At 43.9% G+C, this 14,766-nt stretch overlaps 1 protein-coding gene across 6 annotated transcripts in view; it reads left to right on the top strand.

Annotated features, from left to right (window-relative positions):
* Positions 1–276: 276 nt before the first annotated feature.
* HHAT (hedgehog acyltransferase) overlaps positions 277–14,766 on the top strand; it is a 147,074-nt gene continuing 132,584 nt past the window's right edge. For 5 of the 6 annotated variants that reach the window (XM_054063711.1, XM_009559503.2, XM_054063710.1 and 2 more), the window contains exons 1-6: positions 277–418; positions 2,078–2,145; positions 3,801–3,914; positions 4,507–4,701; positions 6,529–6,741; positions 10,974–11,145. In XM_054063711.1, coding sequence (XP_053919686.1) covers positions 325–418; positions 2,078–2,145; positions 3,801–3,914; positions 4,507–4,701; positions 6,529–6,741; positions 10,974–11,145 — 856 coding nt within the window. In that variant the 5' untranslated portion in view covers positions 277–324. The remainder of the gene's footprint in view (positions 419–2,077; positions 2,146–3,800; positions 3,915–4,506; positions 4,702–6,528; positions 6,742–10,973; positions 11,146–14,766) is intronic. The other variant, XM_054063712.1, reaches the window with a different exon arrangement.

The following is a 14,766-nucleotide window of genomic DNA, read 5'->3' as shown; positions in this document are numbered from 1 at the left end:
GGAACTAGGTGATCCTTAAGGTCCCTTCCAACCCCAAATATTCTCTGATTCCATGATTCTACGAACACCTACCCTCTTTCGCAGGTGCCGGCGGCGGCCGCCAGGGGGCGCGCAGGGGCGGGGAGCGCGCGCAGTCCCGCCCCCGGATCGCGCGCGCTGTCCCGCCCCGCCCCCGCAGCGCGCGCCCCGTCCCGCCCCGCCTCCAGATCGCGCGCGCCCCGTCCTCGTTCCGGGGCGAAGCGTGTTGCCCCCCCCCCCCCCCCCGCCCCGCCCCTTGTTTCTCTCCCTGCAGGCTCGGCCCGGGGGGAAGCGGGTCCCGGTGCGATGCTGCTGCCGGGCTGGGAGATGCTCCTCTATGGGCTCCTCAGCGTGGGCTCGCACCTCTACGCTTTCTACGAAGCGCACCGAGTGTCTCGAAGTAAGTGTGCGGTGCCGGGTGCGCTTTGCTCCCGCGCCGCTTCCAGCCCGGGGCTGGTCAGGCTGCTCGGCTTGGGTTGTCCTCGCCGTGTCGCTTTCTGCTCTGCTCTTCCCGGCTGCAAGCAGCCCTGGACAAGGAAGTAGGAGCCGTGTGCCTGCTGGACGGGGAGGTTTGTCCTAAGGTTTTTTTGCCTCAGCTGCTGGGAAAGTCCTTGCCAGTGGTTCGGGAAGCGCTTGGACAGTGTCCTTAGACATGTGAATTTTGGGGTTGTTATATGTAGTTGAACTCGATCCCTGTGTGTCCCTTCCAGCTCGGGACACTGTGATTCTGTGAATGGTGCCCTGGCACTTGGCTGTCAGGGAACTGATGAGGGAAACCTCTGAAGCTCATCTATTCGGAGGAAGTTCGGGAAAGTTGGGTCTGAATTGGGGATTTTCCTGGGTAGTTTCAAACCCTCTCATCTGTAGCCCCTTGGAGATGGGTGGTTCAGAAGCAGCTGTATCTTCTGATGGTGCTTACCAGGGACTGAACCTGGACTGTTAACACTGGAGCTGCCACACTCTTCCTGGGACACCTTTATACAAGTGATACTCTCTTATGATCCCTCAGCTGTGAGGATGCCTGCATCCACAGTCGCGTCATGATGAATGCTACAGAAACACAGACCAGCATATTATGTTAACTTCTTACCCCAGTGGCTCACGTGTTTGATACAAGCCAACTGGCAGATTTGCAGTGGACCTAAACAGACCATGAAGCTGCCGCCTTGCATGGAGATCTGGGGCTCTTGTGCTGGGTTGTGGGCTCAGAGCAACAGCTGGGATGTCTGTGTAGCTTTGGGGTCAGATGGTCTCCAAACACCTGCCTATGCCTTGTGTAACCTTTTGGTGGCTGCTACAGTGTCTTGGTTTGGATTCAGTGGGGCTGTGTAGTGCAGAGTAGTGCAATTTAAATACAATTTGCAGATAGAAAGAAGCTGTGTTCTGGCACATCAGTATTTTAAGGGAAATTAAAGTAGTGTTATCTAATAAGTGTAGCTGGAGAGGCTTATTAGGAAAATGTGTATTGCATCTTGTTAGGCTTTAATCAGGAGGTGTTGTATGTTAATGACTCTAGGTGGCTCTTAAAAGTGCTTAAGGGAAGGACAGGAGTGCCAGTAATGCACTTGCAGGGCAGTGAAGGAAGTGCTGAGTAGGTGAGTACAGGGCTGTGCAGCAGGTCTTTTGTGGAGATGGCAAAAGGCTACATGGGAAGAGGCTCTGGAGTGGCTTTGTACTGGTCACTGTCACATCTGTGACAGCTTCTACTCTGATGGGAGACACCAGACAGTGTGAAAGAGGGAAAACAATGATCAGTGGAGGTCCTGTGTGATGAAAGGTTGATCACTACCTGCTGCTGTTGCAAGGGGGAATCAAGGCATAGGTTCTGGGCACTTCGGTGGCTTTGACTTTGCTGAGGGCAGAGCCTCGTTGGGCAGTTTACTTGCTGAGCAGTGACATGGTGACATGCCCTTCTCTGGCTTCAAGTGTTCCCACTGAGGAACCCAGAGGCCTCCCACAGAGGCAATGCAGTAACACAGTGGTCTTCAGCATCTGAGCATTCCTGATTCTGTCTATTGTGGCTGCTGTGTCCTTAGCAAAGATTTGCTCTTCTCTGCAGAGTATGAAGCTGAAATGGACAGAAGGTTTGGGCTGGAACCAGGAACTCTCTTTCAGGGCCTTAAAAAGGTAGGATAGATGACTGGTATCAGCATCTTTTATTTTGTGGCAGTATGCTACTCTCATGTCTCCATGCCCTTTGCTCACTTGAGCTTCTGATTTAGCTTCTGAAGATATTTGTAGTAACTTTGCAGATTTGGATGTTCATAGTTAATTTTAGTCTGTTTCTAAAGAGGAAGGACTTGTCAGGTGTCTGGATCTAAGAAGCATAACCAAAGTTTTGTTTCTTTTATTGATCCCTGGCCTAAGTGTTTTTCCTTTGATGTATCACTTAATAGCTTTCTGTTTTACTGTGCAGCCTTAAAAGCTGTGATCACCCTTAACATTTCCTGTAGCCTTTTTTCCTGTCACTGTGCAGTTTGGATAACGTTTAACATCAGCGAGTGTGTTTCCCTCTTAGTTGGCCTGTAGTCCAGCATAGAGAACAGATTTTTGAGGCATAAGGGCTTAAAGTAATACGATTGGTCTTAAAAAGACCCCAAACACTAGCACCCCTCTACCCTGAACCAAAAAACAACCAACCTCTCTCCCCACCTTGCTTGCTTTTGACCTTAAATCTTTTTGAAGAAGTGCGGCTAATAATGAGGATGACTTGCACAAAACCGGAAATGCACATCCACGGAAGCATTTTGGTGTTCAGGCCTGCCATTACTGCTAGTAAGGGACACTTGACGTGTGCTTTCAGGAAAACTGTAAAGTATTTGTGGAGGTGGACTTTTAATGGAGGCTCTGTATGGCTTCCACCTGATCTCTCTTACCTAATTTAGTTAAAAACCTGAAGTCACGGGAACCTCCAGCTGACCTGACTTCATCTGATGCCACCTAGGCTTTGTTGAAATGGAGTGTAACTTCCAGCAAGGTGCCTTTTCACCCAAGCTCTGTTTTGCAAGGCAAAGTGGGAGTTGCTCTCAGAATCCTTCAGCAGAGAGGTGTGTCCAAGGAAGGCAGTGCTCTGCTTCTCTGCTGCCTCTTAAAAGCACTTTATGACAAGTGTTTTCTGTTTACAGAAGTTGAAAAAAGATAAATTCTGGGCTAAACTTCACATGACTTAAGTATAGTCCAAAATCCTTTTGTTTTTTCTAAAGGAAAAAAAACCCACACCCAACCAAACTAAAAATTAAATGGATTAGGGCAAGCAGAGGTGTGAATTTGTTGGGTTTGAAGAGATCATCAGGAACAGTAGTAGCAGACTAATTTATATTTTCCCAAGAAGCTGCCTATTGGGGAACCAAAGCAAGAATGGGTTGGACTGGGAAGCCCTGAGAAGTGGGACCTTTATTCCAGGCTGCATCTGTGTATAGTCACTCCCTGTCTCAGGGAGGGAGTGTGTATGTATGCCTCCCTGCTGACTTTGTAGTTAAAGTCCCATGGTGTTCATAGGGAACAGCAGTGATTGCTGCTTGGTCAAGTTCAGTGGTAGCATGGGGTTTAGAAGTCATGATGCCATCTGAAACTCTCTGAATTTCACACCGTTGGAATTCAAAATGGAGCTGTTGGAGCTCACCACTGTAAATGATCAGACTGTGTTGCTTTAAAGAGATGTTCACCAGGTGCTGAGTTCTGTGGTGTTGGGTAACAGACCTGCTGTGATAAGGAGATGTCTCCTTGCCCTGTAAGAGCATGCTTTTATGGCCAGATACTGACTTGTTCCCTTGATGCCCCAGGACCCCATGGACTTCGAGTGGAGCTACTGGATTGAATGGGGAAGGGAACGTATACTGTGGCTTCTGGCTGGTCACCTGCTGGTATCACAAGTGTCTAGGCTCTTGGTGGAGAAGGTATGTATGGGTTTTCTTTGCAGCAGGGGGTTTCTGTGGGTTTCCATTTACTCTGAGTATGGAAAACTTGGCACTGAGACTACTGAGTGTGGGAAATCCCATTCTGTGTGTTGAATTGTTTGGGTAGGTCTGTACTGACACACAGGTGAGAGTGAGTAGGTGAGTTGCCGTAGTGTGCTGTGTTTTTCACATTAACTGATGACATTTGACCTGTACACAAAAGAGTGTAGTTATTCCCTTCCAAGACTGAATTGATGACTGCTTGGGTTTTGGCATGACTGATAAGTGATTGCATGACTGTGGGAGATGAGTGGCACCTGCTCATTTTAGGAAGGAAAGGAGAAAGTTATGGTCTCCCCCAGATCAGGGAGGCTTTGGATTTCACACAGACTGCTACAGAAACCCCTTCCCTTCCAACTTTATGAATAACAGGTGTGTTTCCCTCTGTTATTGTATATGTATTGCTAATTTTGACTGTTTTTTTCTGCTATAGACTTTGTGTAGGACAGCACAGCTATTGAGTGCTATTTTTTTTTTTTTTTGCTTTAGAAATAATCAAACTAAAAATTGTTCATTTTTCTTTTTCTAACAGTATAAACCATGGTGCTTGATGGTTTATGGAATGGCTGCCTGCTGGTTGTTACTGGGAATCAAGGGCTTTGCTGTCATTTTGTTACATGCAACTATTTCGTTTGCTGTGGCTCAGTTTCAGCTGTCGCTCCTGACATGGTTGTGCTCCCTTATTCTGCTATCCACTTTACGTATACCAGCTGTGGAAGATGCCAAGGTAATGTGAGAAGGAGTAGGTAAGCATCTGATTAATTATGGTGGTCTTCATCATTATGACAGCTACCTTTTTGACAGTACTCTCCCTTTTTTGGTTGATGTAAGCAGAGATTGATTTGAAGAGCCATAGACAGTAGAATTGCAGTGACTCATGCTGGAGTTTCTCCATTTAGGAGAACCTTATTTCTCAATCATGCTGACTGGTGGATTGTGATGGAAGTGTGTATCTTAATGTGTAAGTGGTATTCTGTAGAGCTGGAGTATGATAATGTTTTACTAGTGTTCTAGTAAATGTTTCCTGTTCATTGGAGCTTTAATTGTATGAACTTAAGGTGCTATTTTTTGGGAGTTGCTTAGTCAAGCCTGACCATGCAGCCCTACCTTGCGTATTGTGTATGGTTTTGGGCACCACAGTATCAAAAGAGGATATAAAGCTACTGGGGTGTCCAGAGCAGGGCCACAAAGTTGATGAAGTGTTTAAAGGCAAAAGTGTATGAGCAATGGCTAAGTCACTTGGTCTGTTCAGCCTGGAGAAGAGGAGACTGAAGGGATAATTCATGTAAACGCATTGCAGTTTGCAGTTTCTTCACAAGGGGAGGAGGAGCAGGCACTGATCTCTTCTCTCTAGTGACCAATGATAGGACTCAAGAGAATGGCAGCAACATGTGCCAGGGAGGTTTAGGTTTGATATTAAGAAAAGCTTCTTCACCCAGAGGGTGGTGGAGCACTGGAACAGACTCCCCAGGGAAGTAGTCATGGTGCCAAGTCTGACAGCATTCAAGACAACATTTGGTCAATGCCCTCAGACATATATTGTGAATTTTGGAGTTGTCCTATGCAGGGACAGGTGTTGGAAGAGACCCACAAGGATCATAGAGGCCAGCTCAGGACATTCTATTAATCTATGACTGTACTTTATTAGTGACTGCAAGCTTCTGCGTGGAAAGGGGAACTGTTTCTCTAATGCTTTGATTTGTACCAGACGAATTGCTTACTCATAGCTGGCTGGTGCAAGCTCAGTTTTGCTCTTTCTTTAATGGCTTTTACTTAACAACACGGATTTTAGAGAAACTGCTGCTCAGTTATGAGGTGTCCTTGTTCCATTTACTTGGACTAAGGGGAAGAAAATAGGCATCTGTTATAAGGCTTGTTGTCCTGATGTTCAGGGGGAGCACAGAGGGGAGGTGAGTGGGTAGGGCTTCTTCATATGGTGTAGGCAGATTTGTGCCGTGCTGAGGGGAGGAAAGGGCCTGTGGTAGTTCAAATGTAAACAGTACAACTATGTTTGTGGATATTTCCAAGTTTTTTGTGATTATATATTTTTGTTGTTGGATACGGGTGTGACAGGGAGTTTCAAAACCCAGTAAAGGCTCAGTAGAGTCTTTCCAGCCTCAGGTTTCTCAAGAGTGACTGATTCTCTTCAGATCTGAACTGCAGCATTGGTGTCAGCTCTAGCAGTTCCTCACCTGTCAGTAGCATTGCTGGCTGGTTTGGCTATTGTATTACTGGACCAAATCTGAGGGACATAATGACGTTCCTGTAAGAAAAGCTCTCCTGCTGTCGTTGTTCTTTACAACTTACTGTGTTCCTCAAATCAAGCTACTGTCTCTCTTTGCTGGTTGCAGTAGCTCTGGAGGCTGTTTCTCCATCAACAGCCAGTGCTTGGTCATGCATTAAGTAGTGCTCTTCACTTCAAATATTTATTCCAGCTGCTGTTCACTTGAATTATTTCATGCTGCTGGTGAACCTGAAAAGTAGGATCTGAGTGGGCATCTCTGTGCAGAAAACACAGCACTGCACCATCGTGATCTGGCTTTTTGTCTTGCAGAGAAAGTGGTATGACACGGAAAATGAGTATTACCTGCTGCTCTTCACTGTATCTGTCCGCTGCCTCTTCTGCACCAGCTTCAGCCTGGAGTACTGCTGGCATAGACCTGCCCAGAAGTCATCCCACTCATTCCTGTGGATGCTGGCATATGTGTTTTATTATCCCACACTCCATAATGGGCCCCTTGTGAACTTTGATGAATTCAGTAAGCAGGTAACAGTGTTTTTAAGATCACACAGCTGCAGATTTTCAGGGCATCTGTGTCTCAGGTGAATTGTGTGAAAAACTGTTGAAGCAGACAATGATCTCTTTTCAGCTGCTAAATCTAGACACAGACCTTGTACTTTGAAGAAGGGATTAAAGAGTTTTTACTACCAATCATGAGAAAGTTAGGTAGACAATTTAATCCAGTTTTCCTTGAGATGCTCTTTTAACTGTGCTTCATAATGTAGTTTACAGGTAAGCCTGAGTTCCTATTTTTTCTGCTTGCCTACTTGGCAAAAATTGATATTGATGAGCCTTTGAAACAGAAAATGTTCCTGCTGCTAGTCTGCATCTATAATCCTTTTCTCTAAGTCTCTAAGTGGTGAAGTATGCTGCATGCAAAAGGGAAGGCTGCCGTTAGAAACCAGTCTTGGATGTTGAAGCTTGTACGCCAGTCATGGCATAATGCTGAACATGCATAAGGCTGGTAACTAATGCTGAAAATCTACTTAGTCAAAGTAAGTCTTTATATATAGTGCTTGGGTGGAGTGAGATTGATTCAACTCCATGTTAGAGAAGGGGGAAAGCAAAGTAAGTAGTTTTGGAAGGCCAGATGACACTGATCTCTATTTTCTCCTGAAGTAAATATTTTTCTCTCAATGACGTACTTTAGAAAAAAAACCCTCTACAGAAAAGGAGGGTTATCATGTGTGTTTTGACTTCATTAAAAGCATCTAGAATGGATTCTGTAACAGATTTCGGAGTCATAGAAAGTTGCTGGTTTTTATTGAGAGTTCTTGAAGACTCTGGTTTCCCCTTGTGATGGTTTACTTGAAACACTTTTCAGACTTTAGCAAGCCTCAAGTAGCTCCTTTAACGTGAAGAACCTGCTGATCTTACTGAATATAGTTTTCCCTAATGCCTTGCAGGCTGCTTCTACATGACGGGGCAGGGGGAGAAAAGCTCTTTTCCATCCTTTATTGCTTTCCTTTTTTTTTTTGCAGACTTGAGTAAGAGGTGAAATCACCACCATCCCATGATGTATATAGCTAACATTATTTGGATTAAGTGGATGAGTGGGCATTTCAAAGTGCTGTTTCAGGTTTTTGTATAGAAGCCTAAGCATTGCTTGCTTCTGTTCATATTTGGAAGTGTTCTGTTGAAACCACAACAAATCACAGAATCATAGAAGGGTTTAGGCTGGAAGGAGGCTTAAAGATCTCCTAATTCCATCCCCCCTGCCATGGGCAGGGACACTTCCTACTATACCAGGCTGCTCAAGGCCCCATCCAACCTGGCCTTGAACACCTCCATGAAGGGGGCATCCACAGCTTCTCTGGGCTTTATAAATAGGTTGGGCTATATGAAAGCAAAACTGAGAGTCTGGTGGATCTTTTAGTGACAGGTCCTGCGCTCGTTTGACTTCAGTAGCTTTGGAAGATGCAGAGATGAATGTTGTTATCCTGGGCTGAGTGTTGTAGGAAAAGTCCACGTAGACTTGCATAGAAGCTGAGGTAGTGTTTTTACTGTTTATTGTTTCGTACCTTCTGAAGTGTCTTGAATTCCACCTATACTCATGTACCTCTGGCAGAGAGAGATGATTATTTTTTTCCAATGAGTGTTTCAGAAGATGTAAGGGACTCCAAGTTGACAGCAGCTTAGGCATAGCTGGTAGTAAAAATTGTCTGGGGGGGGTCTTGCATTGGAACTGAGATAACCTGATACTGCTCAGCAAAGACCACTGGCATTTTTGGTGTTGAGGAGAAAAAGGAAGATCGAGAATGGGATTTCCTGTATTTGCAGTAAGTTCTCACTTAAATATGCACAGACGTGTTTGGTAAATCAAATGGAACAAACTGAACAACATTAATGTGCTTCTTGTTGGTGTTTGCTGAAGTGCATTGTTGGAGCTCTTGCCTGAGCAGAGGATACTGCTGTGACAGCTGAGGTTGGAGAAGGGTTTTGCAGTTAGCAGTGCCCAGCAGTTGGTTCGAAGCGCACAGAGAAAGATTGTGTTTCTTGCTGCTATCAGAAAAGACCATCTGTAGAACCCCTTAACTGAAGCTGAGACTGAGATGAGGGCTCCTTCTGAGCCCACGGGAAAGCAGAAATCTTGGAGATGGAGACAGAGAACTGCTGTATGGCCCAAAGAGTCTAATATCAATGCTGGCAGTTGGCATCTCTTGTGGTTTAATCCCAGCTGGTGACTAAGCACCACACAGCTGCTTGCCCACTTCCCTTCAGTGTATTGGGGGAGAAAATTGGAAGGATAAGAGTGAGAACTTGTGGGCTGAGATAAAGAGAGTTTGATAGGTTAACCAAAAGCTGCACATGCACGCAAAGCAAAACAAGGAATTAATTGACTACCTCTCATAAGCAGGCAGATGTTCAGCCATCTCCAGGAAAGCAGGACTCCATCATGCATAATTTTTGCTTGTGAAGACAATGTGCCATCACTTAGAATGTCGCCTCTGTACTGCCCCACTCAGTGGGGTTGGGGGAGATTAATACTTGATTGTCTGTGCAGTAACTACAAGTGAACAGTTGCCCGCAAGGTTCTTATTAAATCTCAGCTTTGCTTAAAACTCAGTGGAATTACAACAGTAAGGACTTGGCAAAGTTCTTTTACGAATTGCAGTGGCTTAGCAAAAAGATGATTTCTCCTTCCCCCACATGCTGCAGTGCCCAGAGAAGGTTGTCCTGGCACCAGAAGTGATAGCTGCCCCTTCCTCCTTCTGTCTGAGTGCACCTTCCCATAACTGTAGCAACAGGTAGTAGGTTGCCTGAAACATAAGTTTGCAGCAGTTCCTTTTCAAGGTGAGTGACAATTAAAGAAATTACTAGAGATGACTAAAGAAATTGGCTCTTGCATGCACTGTTCCTTCTTCCCCCAGCTTTTTATGGTGAGCATGATGCCATACAGTATAGAATATCTTTGTGGTCAGCTGTCCCACCTGTGTACCCTCCAATCTTGTTGTGCACTCCCAGCCTCCTTGCTTGTGGGTGGTGTGAGAAGCATAAAAGGCCTTTACTCTGTCAGTAACTAAAACATCTCTTAACTTATCAACACTGTTTCCAGCACAAATTCAAAACATAGCCCCATTCTAGCTACTATGAGGTAAATTAACTCTATCTCAGCCAAAACCAGCACAGCATCCATTGCCAGGCAAAAGTGAGAGACACTGACACTTCATCAATGGCCTTGTTGACTTTCTGGGTTGAAGCAGGGCGTAGAGGTTCTAGTCGTGGGTTTGAAGGCCTATTGTGCAAATCCTTGCAATTAAATGGTGGTCTTCAAGCTTTCATCTAGGTGGTACAAATGAATCTTAGAAATGCGTGTCCTGCTTCATTTGTAAGTGAGCAGAGCTAACTGCCTGTTAGCTGTTCTGTGTGTATGCAACTATGAGGGAGGTTTTTTTTATTTGCAGATGAGTTAGTTGCTTATTTTGTACGTGCATTTTTCGTGGCTAGTTAGGGACTGGAGAATAAAATGTTGCAGATACAGAACGAATACATTTTTAGGTAGTCCTGTGTTTCTGTTATTTGATCATGTTTTCTTTTTACTGTGGAATGAAAGTAAAATAATAGCATACCAATGTGTTCACTATAGTTAGCGTCAGAGTTTGGGGCATTTTAGAATCTTGTCAACTGCAAGCCTTGTCTTATTCAGTATTCAACTTGTGCTTAACTGCTATTTGCTCAGCATGTCCTTTAGGTTTTGCTGACATGGGCAATGCTACAGAAGAAAAGTGAAGAATTGTCCTCAAATAATCAATCCCATGCAGCTGGTCGAAGTTGGAGGTATTTGAGGAGCAAGAAGTCATTGTTTCTGTGTTTGGTAGGGCTGTGGCTTAGAAAGCCGCCTCCTTCGTAGAAATTTCTCTTTGGTAGCAGTACTTTCTTTAAACTTTCTCAGTTAACTCTAGAGGTTCATCATGTTACAGAAATTAGTGTCTGGATTCTGTTCAGGTTGATGGTACTTGGCTCTTTCTACAGCACTTTGTTGCAGTGTGCATTCATGTTTGGCCTCTTGATTATTGTTATGGCTTGCTGAGACTGAGAATGGGGAGACCAATCTCCTGCAAGAGTATGTCAGGGATTTCCACATGGTGTAGTTAAATGGTCCCCTTAGTAATAGTAATGAATAGCAAATTAAATTTTTTAAGAAAAGTTGTCAAGATGAGTATTTGAGTAAAACAGTCAGTTGTGTGCCATATAACATCTTTGTATTTCTTCTTTAGATGAGAAGTCAAGAAGCCTTCAGTTTGAAGACCAATCTCAGCATCTTAATAGTGGGCATAATTCGTATTTGTTTTTGGTGGTGCCTGGCTGAACTGATGATTCACCTCATGTATATCCATGCTCTCTACAGCAGTGCTCTGCCTTTGGAAGCTGCGTCATACTGGGCTTTGGGTGAGTGTAGAAACAACAGCAGGAATCTTACTTCTTCCTCCACCTCAGTCTACTTCTCTTTTGTCCCTCTGTAGGTACTTATGAATAGTACCTTATGGGACAGTCACTGTCACAAAGGTGGTGTGCCGACTCTTAATATAACATCTAGGTCCTCCAAGCAGCTTACAGTTGAACTCGCTGAGCTGTGTCCTAAAGTAAAAAATATTGTGTGGTTTTTTTCAACGTACAGTGTGTGTCTAAACTTTGGTTTAAAGTGTTTTTTTTTCAACCTACAGTGTGTGTCTAAACTTTGGTTTAAAGTGGTTTTCCCTGCAGGTTATACTGGATACTTAAACAAAGGAGCTTTTTGCATATAGGGATCATGGAGGGAAGAAGTTAAGAATTAGTATTTCTCATCCTTTATTAATCTCCTGTGTTTGTAGTTTGTATTCTTTTTGAAAAGTGTAAAATGACAGTACTCATGAAAAGAACAGGGGGAGAAATTACAAACAAGGTGGCCTGAAAATAGCAGTTAGTGCCTGTCAGTTCTGTTTTCCTGCTTGACTTCTGCCAAATCCCAGCTCCTTGGTATTTCATTCAAATGTCTGACTCGGGGAGGGGGGGCGTGGAATGAGTGCTGATGAATATAGTGTAAAACAGCAAGAGCTTTGAGTGCTGATACGTAGGCAGATGTAGGCTAACGCATAAGCCACTGTCCTTTGTGGTTAGTTCGATTTTTCCGCTGTCTGATGTGTATTGCTAGGTAGGAGGAATGAAAGCAGACAAACCCAGGCCTTAACATTGGGTTTTGAAAAAGCCTTGGTGATTTCTGAATTGAAGGAGATGCCTCTTACTATACTAGCAAGAAACAGGAATTGATACACGCACTGGTATGGTCCAGTCAAGCATTCATTAGAGGTCACATATGATGAATGATGTGTGTTGAAAGGCACTTGTGCATTGGACTCTGGTCAGTAGAGGGCAATATGTGTGCTCTGTGCCTATGTATATGTGCATATATATGCACTTAATATGTGTTTCAGTATATTTAATATCTTTTTTGGTGGCATGGACAGTGGGATTGAGTGCACCCTCAGCAAGTTTGCTGATGACACCAAGCAGAGTGGTGTGGTTGATATGCTGAAGGGAAGGGATACCATCCAAGAAGGAACTGCACAAGCTTAGGAGGTGGACTGTTGCGATCCTTAAAGTTCAACAAGGTCTAGCACGTGGGTTGGGGCAATCACAAATACAGGCTGGGTGGAGGATGGATTGAGAGCAGCCCTGGATGTGTTGGTGGTTAAGAAGTTACTATTACAGTAAGCTGCGGCTGTGGTACTGGACACCAAATACTGCAATATTGGACTGGCTCTGTCCTGCAAGTATTTACTAATGAACATAATGCCTGCTGTAAATATTTTGAGAGTATTGAAGGTAGGTGGCTTTAAGGCATATGTCTGTCTTTGAAAAAACTTCTGGTTTTCATTTAAGTAACCTGGAAGACAGACCTCTCTGTCCCTTGACCAAGAGTCCCTTGCAGCTCTGTTTAGTCTTGTTAAGTAACTTCACTTTGGATCTTGTGTCCATTCAAGTTTGTTGAAAAAGAAGCAGTTAGCCTTCAGGGTGAACGTTGTGGTATGTACTTTCCTGCCACTGTTCCATACGTTTTAGGATTTTTCTTGCTTCTTGTGTGCTACTTGAAGGCTAGGATATGAAGCTGGGCTGCACAAGTCCCTGTAGTACTCTTTTGTTTCATAATTCCTTTGGTTTTGGTGCCTCTCTCAAAGCACTGCCAAGGAGCAGTGAAGAACGCTGCTGAGCAATGTAAGTCTAATTATTCATTGCATTGCTTTCTGCTCAAGTAATGGAATGAAGTTGTGTCATGTTTCTTGCATGATGTGCTTTTTCAATGACTCGAGGCAGGAATAACGGAATTGAATTGTCACTTGTGCATTAATTCAAGTTAGTGTGGCAGATGTGGGTGGGTGGTTAGCCCTGACAGGAGGACAGGACAGCCCAGCACAATGTACATTGGATTGCTGGCACTGTCTGTAGAGCTCTCTTTACCTGGCAGCTTGTGCCAAGTTGACTTGGCACTTTGGTAGTTGTATGTTCAAATGAAAGCTGACCCCAGTGTGAGGTGTACCCTCCTGCTGTGGTCAATACCAAACTAAGAAGGTCTTAGTAGATCCAGTCTGGGGCTACTGTCAGGGAAGAAGTGTCCCATTGTGAAGAAGATGCTGTAGTCTGGTGTTTAGAGTTTCTCAGTAATCATGTTCTTATTGATTGATTTAAGGAGAGGGAAACTCCTAGTGCATCATATGGTTGTTGGTGTTATTGCTGAGATACGTCTCTAGCTTATCCTCTCCCAGTGTACAGCCATATTCTATCATGGACGTTTTAATTTGAGGGAATCCCTGGATAAATTTATTTTTTTTTCTGTAGGAGAGGAGGCATATAAAAAATAAGAGGGTAGATGAACCCTGTAGCCTCATATTTTGAATTCAATGATATGGCCCCAGATTCTGAACTGCTACCTATTAGACTTATGCCATGTGTCCGTAACCCTTTTGAAATATGACTACATATTTCTGAGATGTATTTTCTAGTTGGACCTGCTCTTGTACTTGACAGAAACAAGCATCTATTTGGTTGGTGCAAAAACAGTTGCTGTTTTTGTAATTGTAAACTTTTGTTGTGTATTTTTTGATTAAACTTTTATTTAACTGTGTTTAGGTAGTATATAATTTTAAAGTGCGAAATTCGCTCTACTTATGCTAATGATTTTGTTTTCACTGTTTATTCTTTTGTATATTATGCTGTTAAGTTAAAGATGGAAAAAAGCAAACTTGAGCGATTTTGTTGTATGAGTTCAAAAGAGGACATAACGGACTGTATCAGCCAAGCATTTGGCCAAGGGACTGTCAATCAATGTGCAGCTTGACATTGGTTCTAAAAATTCCATAACAGAAACAAGAGCCTTGAAGATGAGGGTTGTGGTCATCAATAGACAAAACCCAGTTGAGGGCCAGTATTGAAGCGGACACATAGAAAACAATGAAAGGTTGCACAAGAAATAGAAGTTGACCGTTCAATGGTTGGTTTGACATTTGCACCAAACTTCAAAACCATAGAACTTTAATAAATGGGTGCCAGTGAAAATTAAAAAAAAAAATGCCATTACTAAGTCTGCTCTGTGCTTCTTTTGAGCAATGCAACCAATCAGGTTTTCGGTCGCATTGTGACATGACGAAAAATGGATTCTATATGACAACCAATGGCTTTCGGTGCAGTGGCTGAACTAAAATGAGGCGTCAAAACACTTCCCCAAACTAAAGAATCAAGAGAAGGTCATGGTCACCGTTTCGTGGTCAGCAAGGGGAATCATCCACTACAACTTCTTGCATCCTCTTGGAATCATCATAACAGAGGAGTATTACCAGGAAATCAACAAAATACACCATGAACTGCAACATTTACATCAACTATTGGTCAATCAGAAAGGACCAGTTCCTTTTTCAAAACAGTGCCTGACTGCATGTCTTGCAAATGACTTGGAAGAAGCTGCATGAGCTGGGCTACCAAAAGCTACCTCACTCAGCTTACTAGGCCTTTCTCCGACCGATTACCATATTTTCAAAC

This window comes from Cuculus canorus, chromosome 3, assembly GCF_017976375.1.
Source record: "Cuculus canorus isolate bCucCan1 chromosome 3, bCucCan1.pri, whole genome shotgun sequence".
In the NCBI taxonomy this organism is placed as follows: Eukaryota; Metazoa; Chordata; class Aves; order Cuculiformes; family Cuculidae; genus Cuculus; species Cuculus canorus.
Note: the sequence above shows the minus strand (reverse complement) of the source record. Positions and strands in the feature narration are given on the sequence as shown.